This window comes from Ammospiza caudacuta, chromosome 8 (genome assembly GCF_027887145.1).
Source record: "Ammospiza caudacuta isolate bAmmCau1 chromosome 8, bAmmCau1.pri, whole genome shotgun sequence".
Lineage (NCBI taxonomy): Eukaryota > Metazoa > Chordata > Aves > Passeriformes > Passerellidae > Ammospiza > Ammospiza caudacuta.
The window spans coordinates 17,841,650-17,861,188 of record NC_080600.1 but is presented as its reverse complement, the minus strand read 5'-3'; the positions used below and the strand labels follow the sequence as shown (position 1 = coordinate 17,861,188).

The 19,539-nt window shown below is 42.0% G+C and overlaps 1 protein-coding gene across 1 annotated transcript; it reads left to right on the top strand.

Moving 5' to 3' along the window:
- Positions 1-222: 222 nt before the first annotated feature.
- On the top strand, positions 223-10,762 carry SUMO1 (small ubiquitin like modifier 1). Its single transcript, XM_058809385.1, has 5 exons — positions 223-336; positions 5,317-5,391; positions 6,597-6,674; positions 8,297-8,368; positions 9,204-10,762. Exons 1-5 carry the CDS (start codon positions 325-327, stop codon positions 9,270-9,272), a joined length of 306 nt encoding a protein of 101 aa, XP_058665368.1. The 5' UTR covers positions 223-324; the 3' UTR covers positions 9,273-10,762.
- The last annotated feature ends 8,777 nt before the right edge of the window (positions 10,763-19,539 follow it).

Below are 19,539 nucleotides of genomic sequence, written 5' to 3'. Positions count from 1 at the left end.
CAGAGATGCTGCAGCCCCTTCGGCATCGTTGTGCCATCCGCTGGCCTCTCCCCAGCTGCTCCGGTCGCCACGGTGCCCTTAACGTCCGTCGCTTCTTCCAACGGCGATCGCGCCTCTCGGCCGCGGCCTGGGTGGGAGCCGGTGCCGGTGCCGCTCCGAGCGAGGTCCGGGCGCGGCGGCGGGCGGAGCCCGGTAGGGAAGTGAGCTCAGGCGCACCGGAAATCCCGCCCGTGCCGCGGCCCTGTGTTTGCGCTGCGGGCAGAGAAAGGAGCGGAGCGCCTGCAGCGGCCCAGCCGAGCCTGCCGCACGACACGGGGCCGAGCCATGTCTGACCAGGTACGGGCGGCTGTCCCGGCCGCGGGGGGACGGCACGGTGGGCGCGGCGGCCCCGGGGGCGCGGGAGGAGCTGCCTGCCCCCCTCCCCCCCGCCCGCACTCTCCGCCGCCGCGGGGCAGCCCCGGCCCGGGGCGAGCGGAGTCGCGGTCGCCCGGAGGGCGCCGGGGGAACGTTCCCCCAGGGGAGTGTGTGTGTATGTATGGATGCCCATCTCCGACCTCGGCCAGATTCGGGCCTCTCTGCCCGTGTATTTTAATCCTTTTTCCCTCTTCCCTCGGGGTGTTTCTCGAGGAGCGCGGTCGGGCTCCAGGAGGGAATATTCGGGGGCCGGGGCGGCGTCCGGAGGGAGCGGGATCGCCGCCGGGGCAGCCCCGGCCCTGGAAACCCGGGAATGCAGCGAGGGATGAGCTGTGTTGCACAACTGTTGTTTTCTTTCCGTTTCCATTTCCCGGGTGTGTGGTAGGATGGTTTTCCCCCGGAGCGGGCTTTGTGCGGGTTAGGCTAGGTTTGCCAGGTCCTCTGTTCGCCCTAGGAATGCGAAAGCCTGGTTTTCTCCCCCTCCTTTCTCAGCTGAGCGTTGTTAGCCTGGATTAAACACCCCGTCCTTTATCAGGGCTCTGTCCTGCTTTCGCTCTAAGTAATATTCTCGTTATGCCCCCGTCATTTCTGTCTTCTGAGCCGGGGACCTCAATAGTTGCTTGTACCGCAAGTTCCTGGGTTGCTCGGCCTGGCTTGTATACAGTGCTTTGCTTACAACTATTGCTTTAGGCTATCTGACCTGCTGCTGGAACGTTAAAACAGCGTTCCGGTTTTAATTGGTATTCTGTTTTGCTTTATTTTTTAGTGTTGTCGTCATAGGGCACTGTTTCCTACCTTTGACTTTTCCCGGAGCGTAGCCGTCGCGATAGTGTCAGTACCTACAAACGTTTCTCGTAGTGCTGTGAAGTCAGGAGTAGTACTGGTGCCAGCCGGGAAATGAGAAGTCCCCAGAGACAAGGCTCAGCTTAGGGCATGCCGTGTGTGCTTTGGGGAGCAGCCTCGGTGCAGTGTGAGCGGTGAAGAGGAGCCAGCGCCGTGTGCGCTGGTGGTCTGCCTGCCTCCCCGCCCCCGGCTTTCCGGCACAATGCAGCTGACAATGCTGCTGCTGCCCCTCCGGCCTGTGCCTGCCAGAGGGGCAGCTGCGAGCACAGCGATTGCCGCCTCCTAGGCGGACGCGTTGTCTCTGTAGCAAAATACGTGAAAGTGACTGCATTTTAAAAAAAGCCAAACAAACCCACCGACAATTTCTGAACTAGATTTTGTAGGCAGATGTTCATGTGACCTGCTCTGTAGTTGTCTGCATATGTGAACCAAGGCGTGTTTTAACAAACAGCAGCTTTCATTAGTTAGGTGAATCCTTCCCCAGGCAAGTTCTGCTAAAACACATGTGTATTTTGTCTTTGGGACTCCTTGAAGTATGTAAAATTCCGTGTATGTGATAACCTGTTGTGGCTATGTATTTTAAAGGTCTGTGAATAAGGAGCCTGCTGTTTATTTTTAATAGATAAGCAAAACACTGTTAGACGTGTCATTCATTTCTGGGGGACTGTGCAACAAGAGTTAAACAGATGCTTAAGTGGAAGGATAACGTAAGGTTATGCAGCACTGTAAATCTCATTCATCTCTTTATCAATCCTACAAGAATAACTGGATTACCTAAAATTGTGAGTTGCTTAGAGTATCATTCTTTTTGGCCCTGGAATTAAGTCAAGAGGGGGATCATTTATCATCAGTAACAGAAGGGATTACTTTGTTTTCAGTGTGAAATTGACTTTTATGAGAAGTAGGAAAGAAGAGCAGACTTCAAAAAAAACCCACACGGTTGCTTAGGGGGATCTAAGCAAAAATGAAACAAAACACAAATTGTTTTCCCCTCCCTTCAAGTGTCTTAGGCCGTTTTTGAGTTATTTGAATCTAAAGGTTATCTGTTCATGTACTGCTTATAAAGAATGCTATAGTTTGTATGTAAAAAAATGTAAGTGTATTTGCTTTGTTAGGAAGTATGTTGTACATCTGTTCCTCTAGTAATTTTGGTTTTGATGATTTTTCTTGAAAATGCTGAGAATAGAGTTTGGTTTTTTTTAAGGTTAGACATTGAAGTTTGAGCTCTTCTGCAGATTGGAGGAGGAAACTTGCGATATGTTGCCTCATGATGTTTGTTTTGTGTGTGTTTTGGTTTTGTTAGTTGCAATAGCAATACCAGTGTGCTTCATCCAAGAAATTTTTCGTGCTTTTTAGGGTCCTTATATAAGTGTGGGACAGTGCTAGTCGCCTTATTTTGTGCTCTTTAGGAAAACTGCAATGAAGCCTTTAAAATGTCAGGCATCTAATGAAAAGTTAGGACTTGGAGTGTTGTGGTATTTCTGTTCCCTTTGTGTGGTGGTCTTTTTTTATGTCCTATTTCAGGAGGTACCCTAAAGCACCCATTCTTTTCATAGGGCAAGAAGTCTGGAGGCTTGCTTGCTAATTGCTGATCAGGATTTTGTTAATGAATGCTAGTAGTTTAACAACTTTGCAGTCCTCTTCCTTTCTTTATTCCTAAGTGGTTTTGTGTTGCCTTAACCATTTGGCATTGAATGGCAGTATAGTTCACTGACAAACTGCAGAGAGCATTTTCAGACTTGCTGGGTCTTGTATCCTAGTGTAAGGTATTTTTCTCCTATTTTAAGTTTTGATTATTGGCACTTCTATTATTTGATTTTATATTTTTTTCTCTTCTCCTGAAGCCACAGCTTTCTTTCCTCTTATTTTGTGGGTGAGAGAGCTTATGGGGCTTGAAACAAGCCCCTCATCTTTATGGTTTGAAGACTTCAATTCCCTCTGCTTATTCTACTGTTTGGTGCTTTCCCTATTTGTTTTTAATACCAGAGCCCTCTTTCCCTGAGGGTAGAAATCAAATATGAATCATAGTTTTATCACTCATATTGGCCAGAGGCACTGTCATAGCAGCAATGATCATTAGTAATACCTTGTACAGGATGATTGGGCTTGGAGGCCTGAGTAGGTAGATCTGTTACAATGTACAGAACTATATAACTACTACAAATACCTCTACTGCTGGGATAATATGCTGTCATGCCATTTGTAAAGTAAATTTAGACAGTGACTGACCTGAGATGTCATGCAGAGGTTCTTTCAGTAATAGTGAAACAGGAGCTAGTTTTGAAGCTACAAACCAGATCAGTAGAGATCTGAATCTTGGTCTGATTCCTAGAAGTTAGTAGTGCTGCATTGAAACAGCTGTGCAAGTTATCAGAACAAGTAGCAGCTTCTTGTTTTTCTTTCTGGTCAGGAGTGAATACCAGTGTGTTTCTATTCCTGCAACTAGTCCCAGAAGCTTAGAGTCCAAATGTGTTAGGGAAAACTTTATGGAGCACAGGTGATCTGACTGTGTTACCTGTGAAGAACTCCTTTCATGCTTCTCAAGTGACTTGCTTGAAGGTCTGTGTATGTCAGGCCTTTTGAAAGCCTGGGTTGAGTTTTTGGATTTGAGCTTGAAGGGTGATGAATCAGTCCTTGCTGTTTAGGTTGTGCCTGGATGGGTATTAAAAAAATAAAAGGTATTCAAACCAGGTGGAGTCTCTGGCTCATACTTCTTTCCATTGTGGAAACTGAATTGATCTGGGTTGAGGCAGTGAGTCAAACTGATAGAAAGAACACTTCCTCTCTTTCTTTACTCCAGATTGAGACTGGTACAGCTGGGAAGGGTGTTTGCTGACTTGCCCTGTGCCCTTCCCTGATCTTTTAATGTTCAAAGAAGTAGTGTGTGTTTAACTTCTTTAGGGAGCAGGGGGAAAAAACTTAAAAATGTTTTAATCTGGAAGTAGAGACCTATCTGGATGGACTTAATAGAGAAGGTTATTATTTTGTGTGTTTTTGGCACTCGATCCTAAATTTCAAGCCCAACCATATAAAGGATATTTCTGTACATTTTGCAAAAAATCTCTTTTGGGATGGGAGCCTGTGGTAGACACCTGTACATGTTTTGTTTATTAGAAAAGGATGATTTCCAACATGATCAGCAGGGTACCTGTGGTTATGATTACTTGGGAACAATTCTTCATGGAGCACCCTCTAGATCTGATGTCTGTGTAAATCCCTTTGTCCTGCAGAGGAACATAGCTAAAGGCCTGGTGCAGGATATGTAGTGACAGGCAAGGAATGGGGTTAATAACACCTGATTTCTCCCTTGTTTCATCTATCAACTGGTGACATGAAAAGTCTGATGTCCTTAATTAATGTCTTAGAGCGTATAACACTTAAACCCTTTTGATGAGCTTTAGTGCTCAAGCTGTTATATCAAACTTGTCTGTACAGTTAGTTCTTACCCTGGAAAGATATCAAAACACTGTAGTGCTTGGACCTGCACCTTTTTAAACTTTGAGGTATTGTGGTCTTAAGACAAACTTGTTCTTTTTTTTGTCATAGAAAAGAAGCTAGCTGGCCAGCCTTTTGAAAATAAGGAGTACCTTTGATGCAGTGGGTTGAAAAATGTTTGCATGTTTCACTCTCTTTAAGTTGATAGGGTGTTACAATTACTTTCTGTTTACTCTCATCATGATGTTCCTTTTTTCTATCAAATAGCAGAGCCTCGTAGTACTCTTAGTATGCTTCCTGTGGGTTTTTGCTGTTGGTTGTCCAGGAGTTAGAGGTATAAAATCATACTTCTTTTTGTATGTCATCTATTTCCAAATGGTTTGTCTCTCATTTCTTATGTTCTTCATGGTGTTTCTTTTCTCTCATTGATTGAACTTCTCACAGGTAGACAGACAACCTTTCATAATACTATGTTGCTGTTATTTTTGTGCACACACATACAGGGAAGGAAAGAAGACACCTTGAGTAGTCTGATTTCACACAATAGAAGATGAGAGCTGCCATACTGTCCAGTGAAAATAATAAAGTGTTAACTGATCAGGTTTTTTTATGTATTTCTTGCAGGAAGCAAAACCTTCAGCTGAGGACTTAGGAGATAAGAAAGAAGGGGAGTACATTAAACTCAAAGTCATTGGGCAGGTGAGTTTTTTACATAATTGCTTGTTGACATTTGATGTAGGTGTGACTTCTTGCATGGTAGAAATGACCAAATGCTTTCAGCTCTTCAGTGTGGATCCTCCTCTGCCATAAACTACTTCCAGTTGCATTTTCCAGAAATGTGTATTAGTGTACTCTGGTATGTTTTTTTATTCATTGAGGGATTAATTTATCCAAGGGTATGAATGAAATAAGTGGCAAACTTGATAAATTCAGGTCCTCAAAGTTTGTGTAGTATCCTAGGCATGAGATCAGCTTTATTTTTCAGGGATGGGAAAAGGATTGTTGGCTGCCCTGTTGGTAGATGTAGCAACTAGATGAATGGTGGATTAGAAGTCTGAATTGTGGCTGCATTGGTATGTGAATGTTGAGAATGTTGGCATCTTCTGTGCAAAGAGCCCCTAGCTCAGATGACAGCTAGGATTGTTGGAGATGTAGTGTTTGCTGCAGTTGGGTGGAGGCAGATGACTTTCAAGTCAAGTAGGACTGACAGAGAAACTGCCTTACCTCTTGCTGGCCTAATCAGCAGTTACAAGAACGCATTGAAAAACTGGAAGTGGCCCACATGCTTTTTGCACAGAACCTCTTGCAGTCTGTTTTATCTGTAGCCATTTTGACAGTTGCAGCTACTTGCATCTTAGGGCTAGTGGGAAGGACTACAGAATAATAAGATCTGTGAGTTCTCCTTAGGTTAGTCTCCTGTTGCCAAGTCTGCCTGTATCCTAAGTTCTAGGTAATTACTCTTAATTGAACGAGGTTTCGTATATATTTTGAAGTGCAAGCTTTAACTTGTCTCTTTAGAATCTTAGAGCAGAAATCCCTGCATATGTATGTTTATATTTCATAAGTATATCATCTGGGTAAAGATGGCAGCACAGACTGAACCATGGATGGGTTTTAGTAACTTGAAATCCAAAAGCTCCATGTTGAGCCTAAGGCTACGATGCCATCTGTTTTTTTAAAAAGCGCTTCCTGTGGAAGTACACAGCAAATTTAGTTGACTGATAAATCATCCTGGAGGTTCACATCATGATGCACCAAGGTATGCATGGTGATAGTTAAATCACATTCCATATTTCATGTAAGTTTATAATTTATTTTTTTTCTTAATGAAATGTTTAAAAATAAAATAGATGAAGTTAGCAGTTACTACAAGGAGAGTAAATTTTTTTCTTTTCTGTCCTTAGGACAGCAGTGAAATTCACTTCAAGGTGAAAATGACAACACACCTCAAGAAACTCAAAGAATCATATTGTCAAAGACAGGTTTGTGAAACATTGACATTCTTTAAAAAGAAAATAAAAACCCACTGTGCTTTCAAATAAAGACTTTGGAGGTATCTGATGGTGCAAACATAGTGGATCTCCTTGTTTCTTTTAACAAGTAAAAGTGCTCCTGTGTAAGACAATTGTGAAGTTATACTCTAAGTTAAAGAAATCTGCAATATTAATTGTGTATGTTGGTAAATAGTAACAATTGTTACAGACCAAAAGCATCTCTTCACTTCCAGATTCTGTGGCAGATACTGTGGATTCACAGCTGCTATTTCCAGAAGCCCTGGCCTAGTTTGCCCTCAGCTTTGGGGATAGATGCCTTGTGTGGCCTTTTCTTGGATAAGTGTGTTGGAGTTCACTTCAGGAGATATAATCATAAGTAATAATACTTTGGGGGCTTTTTCCTAATACTTTGAGACAAGTTGAACCTGTCATTGAAGTGTTCTTTCATGAAACGTTATTTTTTGCTGCCTTTCTGGTGTAGGAGGAAAGAAAAGATCAAACACCAGATACATTTGTAGCATAATCCAAATGGTTAAAATTATGATTCATTTAAAGAACCTGTTTTGTTTTTTTTTAAATCATCTTGGAAATAATTAATGCAGCATTCTTACTGACTAAGGAACATGCATGTGTGGAATTCTTTCTTAAAGAAAGAAATAATTGTTTGAGTAAACACAACTCTTATCTCCTGAGCTGAATTCTGGAGGGTCTGTGATTTCCTTTGCAGCAGTCCGTGCAGTTTTTGGTGTCAAGTAGCCTTTCTCTGGTAAAGGGACTATGAACATTTCTTCCCCATTGGGCAAAGGGATTGTTGAAACAGTGTGAAGATCTGTCCTTACCTGAGACAATTTTCTCCCTAGTTGCAAGCGGTATTTGAGAGCTAAGTGATAAAATTGTGTCGTATTCCACATAAGCTTTTTTTTCTCATAACCTGTAAGAGAAGGAAAAGATGATGAGGTGTTTGCCTTATCTATTGATGTGAAGTATGACGTTCTGCCAGAACATGGGCACCTTGTGCAATAGACATACTTTAACTCTGTTTACCTTTGGGATGTTTGTTTCACTTTGTTTGAATGCTGTTTGTTTTTCTTCCCCTCAGCTCTGCTCTTTCTTGTTCCTAGTGCTGAGCATTTGCAGAATTGATAATGGTAAAGGTTGTGATTCCTTCCTGTAGCCATAGAAGATTGGGAAAGCAAGGGTAGGAGTTCATGAAGTAAATATCATGTTTCTCCTGTTGTCTTAGGATCCTTAAATAAGGCTGATGCACTGTTGAGAAAAATACTTGTGTAAACATATCTTGGGAGAGAGGGCATAGTCAGTACTTAATTAATAAATAAAGACAAGTTAAAAAAGCTAAGGAAATGTCCAGGTTGTTTAGCTACACCTCCAGTGAGACTCTGGAACAAACCCATTTTGGCACTATCATACTTTTTGAGTCACTTCTTGGTAGTCTATTTGAATGCAACAGAATATCTGAGCTCGCTGTGTAACAGGAACTAATACTCTTTTATGACTTTGTGTTGTTTTGATTTAAAATGTTTTTTTCTTGCAAACCCATACAAGATTCAGTAAGTTGGGCTTTTTCCTTATATGTGTGTTTCTTTTTTTAGGGTGTTCCAATGAATTCACTCAGGTTTCTCTTCGAGGGTCAGAGGATTACTGATAATCATACCCCCAAGGAGGTGAGTTTCTTCCTAGAAATATGGTTTGACTGTATTTCTTTAACTAGGATCTTTTAGTACAGCAGATAGGCAGTTTAGAAAGAGCCTGCTTGGACCTCCATGTGTAGTGCCCCAGAAAGGAGGGTGTAGTCACTGCTTGCTGGGGGGGAAAAACACAAAGGGAATCTTCCCATTGTTGAACTTGAACTTCAGTATGACTTTGGAATAAATACGTATTGAGTTCACATTTAGTAGATCAAAGTGTAAATAAACAGAAAACAGTTACTTCTGTCCAGTGACTTCCACCAATTGTTACAAAAAAGCAGGAAGAAACCCATAATAATGACCTTCTGGAAATATCAAACAAACTTGTTGACTATGAAGTTGAACTAGTTGCTCTCTCTGAGAGAATAGTTGTAAACAGGCTTTGAGTTGCAAGGTGTAGGTGTTAAGCTGCACTGTGAGCTAGTAGTGCACTATAGATGTAATTTATGTGGCTCCACAGCTGATGCTTTCATTGTGATGTTGGTGATGTCCTTGTTCCCCCTAAACAAGGGGCTTGGAAAAGGGTAAAGCCAGCAACTTCCAGGCTGATGTGGACTGCTCCACAAGTGGGTCTTTGCTGTAACGCTTTTGTTTTGACTCAAATACCTAAGTGTGGAGAAAAATGCCCAAAAATTTGAATATTGTCTAGTGAGATGGAGACTGAAACTTCCTTCACCCCTTTGATGAATTATGATGGGACAGAGGAACAAAGCATTGTATAATTTATCTAGGACCTGCTCCGATTTCATCACACAGATTTATACAATTGTTATTAATAATTATTTGCTGTTTTTTTTCTCTGTTCTCACAGCTGGGGATGGAGGAGGAAGATGTGATTGAAGTTTATCAGGAACAGACGGGGGGTCACTCAACAGTTTAGATCCTTCTGATTTTCTTCCCCCTTAATCCTTTTTTATTTTTAAATAATAGTTCTTTTGTAATGTGGTGTTCAACACTGAAACTGGCACCCCATCTCTGGGAGTTTACTTTCAAGCGTCTGGTATTTTGAATTCTCGTGCTCATTATACACTATTGTTTCTGTTTTCATTGTGCTGAACTTCTGTGATCCAGCTGCAACCTTGCTCCCCTCTTCCCTTCTGCCCTCCCCTTTAGGAATACATGTACTCACATGCATTTGTATGTTCACTGGGTTCGTGCATTTCAGGCACGGAGGCTGTAAGATCTGCCAGGTGGGCGAGTGTTCTTAATGACTTCCATATCTGCCCTGAAGTTTTGATGTGTGACTGTCTCACTCCTGGACTATAACTTTCAGTGCGAGATGAAGTTTTTCAGAGAACTAAACTGTGGAGAAGTTGTGTATCCATAACTCAGAGCTATTTTGCTTAAATTATGCTGATGGCCCAATGAGGAAGATCGACGAGTTGGAAATGGAAAAGCTAGAACTGTTGTCATCTGTTCCTTGCTCCAGAGATGGCTTTGCTGAAGACGTGAAATTGAAAACCCTAATGATTTTTAAATATTACCAGAAGAGCCCAGAAGCATTTTAACCTCATATAGCAATTAGTGCGCGCAGGTATCCATGCAGGAATGTTCACAGCAGCCAACTGGTGTTACTTTGACACGCTTGTTTGTACCTTTTGGCCTGGGACGTGGGTTTTGAATGGACATTGTCTGTACCAGCTTCATTTAAAATAAACAAGAAAACCAATTTTATAAACAACTTGCATTTTCTTTTCAAATGATTGGAAATGAGCAAAACCATTAGAAGTTCTAATTAGGGTATGCTTTTCCTGTGACTATAAGTTGAAGCCAGAAAAAAACTGTGCTCTGTAAATATACCTCATAAATATTTTTTTTTCCTACTTGCCCTCATAAAATACTTGATCTGCTTGTTTTTCAGGTGACTCTTAGAGACTACTAGCTGTTTCTTTTCTTGGAAGAGACTATTCACGTACAGTTACGTAAATCTTCACTTCATGCACAGAATTTAAACTGAAAATGCAACTTGGAAGTAAATAAAGATGGCTTTTAATGTCTACATTTCATATGATATGGTACCATTAAATAATCTATGGTTGATGACATGGAAGTGTCATGGCAGTTCATTGGGCATCATTTATCAGGGTCTACATGTTCCAGCTGCCTGCAGGTTATAAATGGTCAGTTGGAGAACTTGTTACTCGATATGAAAGCTGAGGTGGGAGATAATGAGCAGAGTAGTGTGAAGAGAAGATTTCACTACTCTCTCTGCTTCACCTCTTTCTCAGGTGAATAGGACTTCTTTGGTAAATCAAGTTCCATATAAATGCCAGCTTCAATTACAAGCACATGCTGGCATACTTGGATAAAATAGCAGGTTTTAAGTACTTTTTTTTTAAAATGGCATTTGCTGTAAAGCTAGAGTGCATTTTCTTTCATGCTTGTGGTTGTCCTGTTCCTGATTTAGTAATTTTGTATGCATAGTTGCACTAAGCAATTTTTTAAAGATTAAAATTTTTGTTTACGAAATGTCAGAATATGGGGTTTTCTTAAAGTATTTTATGTAATTCAGTTCTTAAGGAAAGAGATTGCTATGATGATGTAGAATGACACAGCTTTTCTGCATCTACCTCCTATTGCTTTTTTAAAATTCTAAATACATTTGCTTCAGAATAGCAGAAATAAAACAGCCTCGTGACTATTACCAGATCATCTTTTAAATTAAAATGGGTATAATGCTCTTCTTTGTAGGCAAGTTCCTATTATCTCTCTTCTGCAAACTAGGAACTGAAGTGTGGCTACTGGGGTCACTGTGGAAGCTGAAAGCAGAGCTGAGAACTGAATCCACATCCCTGGGGTTTGATGCTAGTACTCAAGTGACTGCCCTGACTATCTTTGCTTCTAGCTGTTCACTTTCCTCTTCCAAATCAGTTTTTATATGCTCATTTATATCAGCTTTCTAGCTGAAGCACTGCATTTGGTTCTCTTGAGACTGTGGAGGAGGGTTTTCTGCAAAATGCAGCTTCAGTAGGATGAAGCTCAAGGCGAAGATTGCTTTTTGTTCTGTAACCTTGTCCTAAAATACATCTCTTTAGTGAGTGCATGTGGAACCAGTGAGAGACTGATTTGACCTCTTTCTCAGGCTGGTTGTGAAGCCTCAAAGAGCCTCAATAGAGCTGCTGGTCTAAAGTCATGCCTTTGCTGATAGAGCTTGATAGAACAATTATAAGGGGAAAACTGTCCCCTGCCTCAAAGATTAATATTGAGAACTCTGTGCAAATTGAGGAGATACATGTGCTGCAGATCCACTAGTGCCCTTTTTAAAGAAGTTAATTCTTTGGAATTACAGGTTGAAATCTGAATTTTAAAGTAAAACCAACCGGAGTTTTGAAGTCAAGAAGCTGGACTTTTTTTCTTTTCTTTTTGAAAGGCCTAGTCCTTTTCAAAGAATTTCTTTTTAAAAACATGGTCTAGAGTGGAAGTTTTAAAGTACTTACAGTTTCCAATGCTGTAACTGGGAATAAGGTTGGTTTTCATATGTTGGAGAAAACCAGAAAATCTTTCCTCTTGCACTTTTTGTCTTTGCTTACTTGTATATTAGAAATAGGTTGGTTTTAACTCCTTTAAAAAAGTGTTGAGAGAACAAAACCCTCTTCACTGAGTCAGTTAATGGAACAGAAGGTGGAAGCTAATACTTTCTTTTGAATTGTGACAATATATTTAGTTTTCACTATGGTGATGTATAAAAGCTTTATTGAAAGGAACTTTACAAAACCATCAGTCTTAACAGCTTTTCTCAAAGCTGCTGTGCCTGGAGGATTTGTGTATTCTCAGTATAAACATGTCTGCATGATCACCAGTTTGATAAAATTAGGATGTTTTTAAGTTAAATGCATAAATGTTGGCAGGATTTAGACTTCAGTTAATGTTAGATAATGCTAAGACACAAATTCTGCCATGAATTTTGACTAGCCATATATTGTTTTAGAACTGCTACAGTTGTTTACTGTAGTTTTTAGCTTTTCATAATTTAAATGGATATTATTTAAGAATACAGTTTTAAAATATTTATGTTGATCTGTGCTGTACATCTTCTGTGTGCACGCTTGAATTATTGCTGTTCAGGTAAGTTTCCTTAAATGAGAAAATCAACCTCTGAAGCACTCTACAGAGACCAGTAGGAATTGTGCTGGATGTTTAGACTGGTTTTGGTTTGCTTTAGAACCAGTACTTAATGCATATCTAACGAAGTTCAGCTCCAGTTTAGAGACTGCAAAAACTCAAAACGCTTCTCCACAGGAAACTCTACAGGAACTGCAATATGAATTGAATCTACAAGTGTTACACTTTGCTAGAAAATATCAGGGAAGCAAAAAAAAAAAAAACAAAACCAAAACAAACCCACAAAACACTTTGCTACAGTTTCTCTGTAATCTTCATAGTCTTTTTATTGCTGAATCTGAAATCTAGTTGCTTCTTACAGTAGCATGTTTATTGCAACTTGCTGTTTTGGAGAATTCCTCCTGAAGTCATACCTTTTTGTAACCTGGTGATATCATTGTTTTGTCTCTTAACACAAAATGGACCAAAGAATCTATTTGGCACCTCAGGTCTGTCTGGATTAATTTCTATTGGCTGACCAAACATTAATGCTTTTACTTCCTGTTGTTGTGATGTCAACACAGACCAGTGCTGCAGTCTAGGAAAATATGTGAGTGAGTAGCAGCTGTGCCAAAAGGTTTCTCTTGAGCCAGACTGGATCCTTGAATTTGAGTGCAGCTGCAAGAACTCTGCAGTGACACATTCCTAGCACCAGGCATTTACTCTTTCATTCTTGTTTCAGGCCTAGCTTTTCAAACAGGTGAACGTGAGAAAACACTCATGGATGGAAGGATGTGTTGAGTGTGTTCCTGTCTGGTAGCTTCCATTGATCATGTTCCTTGGGCTGCTGGGGTGGTTCAGGTTTGTTCTTTGCCTCCAAAGGGAGTTAATATGAGACAGAATTCCTTCTGGGATTAGAAAGCCAGTGCATTGACTTGACATGTACATGCTTGGTGAGCTCATTGCTGGTGCACCAGCACTTCCTTTGACTCTGCCACAGTGTACGTGTGCCTTCTGTAGCACTGAGGCTGGGCAGGAGCCTGGGCTTCCCCTGGGAGTTGTCTTTGAGCAAGGTTCAGAATACCTCCTTGTGGGCCGGCTTGTCCTCCTGTCACAGCACTAAGAGTAGAGCAAGTGGTAGGTGCCAACTGCTGCTCAGCTGTAGTTCTTGCTCGGCCTCTTGTCCCTGGCAGTGCCCGGTGGCTCATAAATTGGCCCGTTTCACAATTTGCAGTGTTTTAATGTGTACTATCCAGCCTCCCAGCTCCTGTGTTCGGAGGTGCTGCAGGAAGTTGTAGCTCTGGAGACTGCTCTGATTGATTGTGTAAAGGTAACCATAACTTCAGATGTTCAGGGAAATGCAGTTGGGTTTCTTTCTGTAATATGTTATAAACACTAAAATGATTTTAGAAGACAGGTGGATGTCAATTGCTGGTGCAATTTGGAGAAATACTGAAAAACTGGTTAAATAGTAAAAGAAGAGTATTGTACCTTGGGGCTGGAATTGATGGCAGTTTAACTCCTGAGGTACCAGTGGTGCTCTCCAGTGTTAACTACACTGATGGAACTCCTACTACAGAGCTATTTTTCTATAGGCTGGTGCTAGGTATAGAGATGCATTGATATAACTGAGGAAAAAAAATAACTTTTTGCTTAATAGCTACATACCTGATTAAATTTAAAAGCTGTGCTTGTGTTTTGGCTTCCTCTAGAGGTAGTCTAGCATCTTCCTCTTTCTTCATTTGCTCCTCAGCCTTATATGTTGCAATTTCTCAGTTTTTTCCTTTGAATTCCAGGTTTTCTATTGCCATGTCAACCAGCTGCTGGCACACTTCCTCTAACCACATTGCCCCTTCTTTTTGTCTGCATTTTTGTCCCTCTTAGAAACATCACCAACAACTATTGGTTGTTTACATGCTTTCTATTTAGAAAATAACTATGAGTTACAGATTAAAAAAATACTGTTACAATACTGACATTACAAGCATTTAATACTGTCTCACACGAGTTTTTCTTAAATTGTAACTGGAGTTTTGTTCAAGCCTTTCTCTGCAGCTGTTTGTTAGAATATCTTTTTTTTTTTTTAACTGTAGATGCTGGGAGTTGGGCTTCGAGAGACAAAACAATCAGATGTAGCATGAATGTAGTAATTGCCAGGAATCTTGCACACTGCAGCGTGGATAGGCTGTGGAATTTCTCTTTTTTCAGGCTGCAGGGACTGTGGCATGGAGGGCTATTGTTACCATATCTGTTTAACAGAGAAGCAGCTTAGGTACTGCAAGTTTGGGATGTAGTGTCACAGGAATTTCAGGCAGATAGATACACAGGCCAAGTCTTTACCAGAAATCCTCCATTCTAATGAACCATCTACTGCTAAAGTAAGCATCAGTCTTTCTAGAGACCATCTGCTGCTCCCTGTTCCTCTAGCTGTTGCTTCTTCTGGAACTGCAGAAGATTCCTGTGGTAATCCTGCTGCTGCCAAATATGTTCTTGTGCTGTTTTCCCTAATTGTGGCTTCTTTGCTGCCACCTCCTCCTCATGGCACCTCCACTCCTCTAGTTTCTGTTTCTGTAAACTAAAATATAAATGATTATTAATTGCTATAGCAACCTTGGGTTTGCTGAGCATTCTTGCCAGAAGAGCAGATCCTAGCCAGAGGAGCTCAGCAGATTGCCAAAGTGAGGGGAGAGAACTGAGAGTAAAGGGAGAATAGGTGCTGATTAGTGTCGTGTAGCATATATCTGGTTGGTTCAGAAATATTTTTTAAAATTACTCTCTACTTTCCTTGATGCTATTTGTAAAGGGGCAAAAACCTGTGTTGCATTTTTCACATGTGCTTTTGAGAAGGATATGAGGATTACAGGATATGGGTATGTGGCTAACATGGAACAAAGATTTGGAGAAAAGGGATGGAGGAGTACATAGGAACAGTTAGGAAAATAAGAGCTGGCAGAAAAACACTGAAATGCATCTTAGTGTAACAAGGTCACAAACTCAGAACAAGAACCCGAGCTATGCAACAAATGAGGCAATGGAAAGCCTTGGCTGACATTTAAATGTAAACAGAATGACAGTAAAATGGGCTATTTTTGCAGGAGGATTCGCACTGAGAGTAGGGAGCATCAAAGAAAATCAAGGAGGTTCATGAAGCAAAGGAATATTCTCCATATTTTGGGAATGTGAAGTTAAGAAAAATAAAACTAAAGGTCTTCCACCTCACTGAATGTGGTTCAAGGTATTTTCCAGCCATCTAGGTGTTCTCAGTCCAGCAGTTTCACTTGAATGCCTATTTGCTTTTCCTGAATTAAAGTTAGGCGGGGCATGACACTAATTAAATTTAAAAGTATATAAGTTTTTAAGCCTTTCTTTTCAGACATGTGGTTAAAACATGCTGCTTCTCCTGCTGGCGTTCTCGGGGATGCCTGTTGTCCCGGGAACGCGCTGCGGTGCCTTCGGGCGTTTCCAGGTAGGCTGCAGCTCCGCGAGGCCACCCGAGGAGGTCGCTGTTGTTCCCGGGAAATGCCGTTCCAATGACAAATTACCCGAGGGACGCGAAGGACGAGATGGTGTCAAATGCGCTGTTTGTGGGAGCAGAACGTTTCAAAAGGTGATTAGAAATGTGATAATTATACTGCACCAGAGCTTGTTTCTGATACTGATCGGTTTCCCAGAGCTTTGCCTCAAGTGTTTGTTGCGTTTGGTTTTGGACTTTTTCCTAAAGCTATGTCAGCAGAGGTAGAGAACAAAAGTGCTCTTAATGCCTTTTTATATATATATATTAATTTTAAAAAAAATGGAATATACTTATATCATTAAGGAATAACCTACATTGCTACAAGATCTTTATAATCACGTCCTGAGGTTTTTGTCAGGCAAAACACTCAGTAGTGGGTTTAGTGTTGTATGGAAAGTGTGGAATATCATCTTCATGAACTCACTGTAAGCTAGGTACAGTAGGTTGAAAACCTAAATTTGTTTAATGCCTTTGATTCACTGTTGATAGTGATTTTTTTCATTATCAACAAAGACTTTGAAAAGTCAGAATTCAGAGTAATGACAAATGGATTAAAATATTTTTTTAAAGTTAATTTAGAAGACATACATGCAATACTAAACTTAAGAAAAATCTAATATGCTGCTAAAAGATGGAACTTTATCTATGCGCGTGTTTGAGAGTTCGGAATTTGCCCGGGAGTGCTGAAGCAGTTTGCTGGCTTCTTCACGCTCTGTTGTTAGTCTTCTGTAATGTTAGAAGATGCTTTGTTGTTGTCTATGTTTTTTCATGCTGAAACATCCTTAGGTGTAGATACATGTTCCTGGCTTGCAAACGGAAAGCAAAGACAACAGTAGCTCTGTCCTCATTCCATTCAAATGTTCCCTTCTCAATGAGAACATTATCCTGACTAACCACAAGTCCTCTGTGCTCCTCTCTTGTTCCTTTTCCAGATCTACCTTCACTTTTTCCATTTGTTCCTACTGCTCTTCTCCATTTCTGTTATTGTTCCTTCTTCCTCTTCACTTCTGACATTGCCTTTCTGCCTTTTTTTGTTCTCTTTCCTGTGAATATTTCTCTTCTTGGCATTTTTCAGGAAGAATCCGAACAAGAATATAAACTTTAAGTGCATTATTAATTATATTCTGTAAATTATTATTTATCTGTTATTAACAGAGATTTAAAATTTCTGAAAGATATATGCTTTAAGTACTTATTAAAGTTGTTTTGACTCTGTGGGAGTTTTCCAGTCACTGTGACCAATGGTGCCTGTTTTCACTATATAGTAAATGTTTTATATATTTTTTTAATATATTATTTTTTCTTCCAGTAGATACTTGCCTTTGTGATACCTGATAACTCTTATGCTAATTTGCTAGTATTTATTGTCCCAAAATATTGTTACTTAAGCTGTATTCTTGAACCTCTGCATACTTTATATTTCTTCCTGTATTTTTTTTCATGTTTTTGAAGTTGTAGCAAGGGAGGGGGCAGGTACAGGGGTTTCCTCCAGCCCCAGAAAAGAGGACACTGAGGAAACGGGTAAGGTCTAAAAAAGCATAAATCTCTGTTAGCTGAGTGGTCAGCTGGAGGATCACAATGGTGAAATGCGAGTGCTATTGACAGCCAGTATTTCTGCAGTTCTAAACTAGGGCTGAGGAAAACTTTTCCAGGAGATTTAGAGATTTAAGATGCATACCTGAACAGCTGCTTTACTTTGCTGTGTGGTGTCTCTTTTAAAGAAGGCACTGGGGAGTGCTTCTGGGCTCCAGGTTTTTTGTGAGTCTGATCTTGGGTATTTACAGTCCTGGAATTGCAGGTTTTGGGGGTCTGGACTCAGTGGGCAGTGGGATGGGTGGGCTGAGGGCTCTTCATGCTCCCAGGCTCCCTCCCACAGCTCTTCCCAGCACCTCTGCCTTGGCCAATTGGCAGGGGAGCATGAAATTGGGGCAGGTGAGCAAAGAGCCATGGATACCTGGTGTGAGGGAAATGCCATATCTGCCTGTGTGAGTGATGCTGAAGTACATGAAAAAAAACACAAATCCTCTTGCTAGTGAGAGTAAAAGAGAGTTGGAGTTACCTGAGCTTGGCTACACCTGTGCTTAGGGTGAAAAATGAGCTGGGGCAGCTGGGGAGCTCTTTCTGGCATGGGGCAGCCCTAGGGCCAGGTGTTGTGTGAAGCCATGCCGGCTGTGAGGCTGTGGGATCAGCCGAGAGAGGGAGCTGGGGAATGGCGGCCCTCAGTGCCCTGTCCCGGGACTGAGCCCCTGCTGCCCCTCTGAGCGGGAGCCTCGAGGGGTGAGGATGTGCTGAGGGAGCTGGGACAGCGCCTGTGAGGGGAGAGAGAGTCTGGCTGTCCCTTAGTGTGGCTGGGACAGCACCTGTGAGGGGAGCCTGGCTGTCCCTCAGTGTGGCTGCAAAGACACCTGTGAGGGGAGCCTGGCTGTACCTCCGTGTGGCTGGGACAGCGCCTGTGAGGGGAGTCCAGCTATCCCTCAGTGTGGCTGCAAAGGCACCTGTGAGGGGAGCCTGGCTGTCCCTCAGTGTGGCTGGGAGAAGACTTGTGGGGAGAGGGAGCCTGGCTGTCCCTCAGTGTAGGTGGGACAGCACCTGTGAGGGGAGCCCGGTTGTCCCTCAGTGTGGCTGCAAAGGCACCCGTGAGGGGAGGGAGCCCGGCTGTCCCTTCATGGTCGCCACAGGTGCCCTGAGGAGGCAGCAGCCATTTTGCACGGTGGATGGTGGTGGCAGAGTTGCCGGGCTGCAGTAGCCACAGCCAGGAAGGAAGGACACACTGGGTAAGTCTTTGTTCTCTGTTTTTATACTCATTTCATGGGAGTTTCTTCAGCACATGTCCCTGCAAGCACCCTTTCTCATCTCCACAGCCCCTCTGCTCCTGCCTGCTGCAGTGTGGGAGGTGCTGGCTGGGGTGGCTCTTGGAGACAAGATGGCCTGAGCCAGGGAAAACTGGAATGCTGGAGATACTGTGGTGATTGTTCTTTCAGGGAACAAACATTTCAGTCTAGAGGTAAATCTGATCTTTCTGTCAATATTTTTATATTTATGTTGGGTTTTTTTTGTAGTGCAGGTAAGTGTGAAAACAAATCATAAATAGGACCCAAGTGTTGTGGTTTTATCTAAATCTCTCCCAGTGATGCAGAATTGCTGAGGAAAAAATAAAGGCAACTGTTCTCCTGTATACATTACAGTTAAGGATTTATGTGAGAGTTAAACCAATGTCCACTGATTTGTGTGGGGAACTGCTGTTTGCCCTTGGGGAGTTGCTGGTCTTTGTTTTGGCTGCTACCTGTTCTCAGTGTACCAGGGAAGCTGTGTACTGTGCACTGAGACCTCCTGGTCCCCTTTACCCCTAACTGGTTAGACCAACAGCTGAGGGAGAAGGGATGGCATCTCACAGTGTGCTTTGAGACAGAGCTTGTCCTCTGCTCCTCCAGCTGTGCTTTTTCAGGGCTGCAGGGCCTTGGGAGGGTGTGTAAGGAACAGTGCTGTTCTACCATTAATCAGTAGTATCTGCACTTCTGTGCGCACATACATCACTTGAGAGTCGACTGTGTACAATTTCTGCAAGTGAGTGATTGTTTTGCCACCTTAACTT

Bases quoted from the DNA above. Each gene is read 5' to 3' on its own strand.
- SUMO1 (XM_058809385.1), top strand. The intron at 6,675-8,296 runs GTTTGTGAAACA...TTCTTTTTTTAG, and splicing joins AATCATATTGTCAAAGACAG to GGTGTTCCAATGAATTCACT. The intron at 8,369-9,203 runs GTGAGTTTCTTC...CTGTTCTCACAG, and splicing joins ATAATCATACCCCCAAGGAG to CTGGGGATGGAGGAGGAAGA.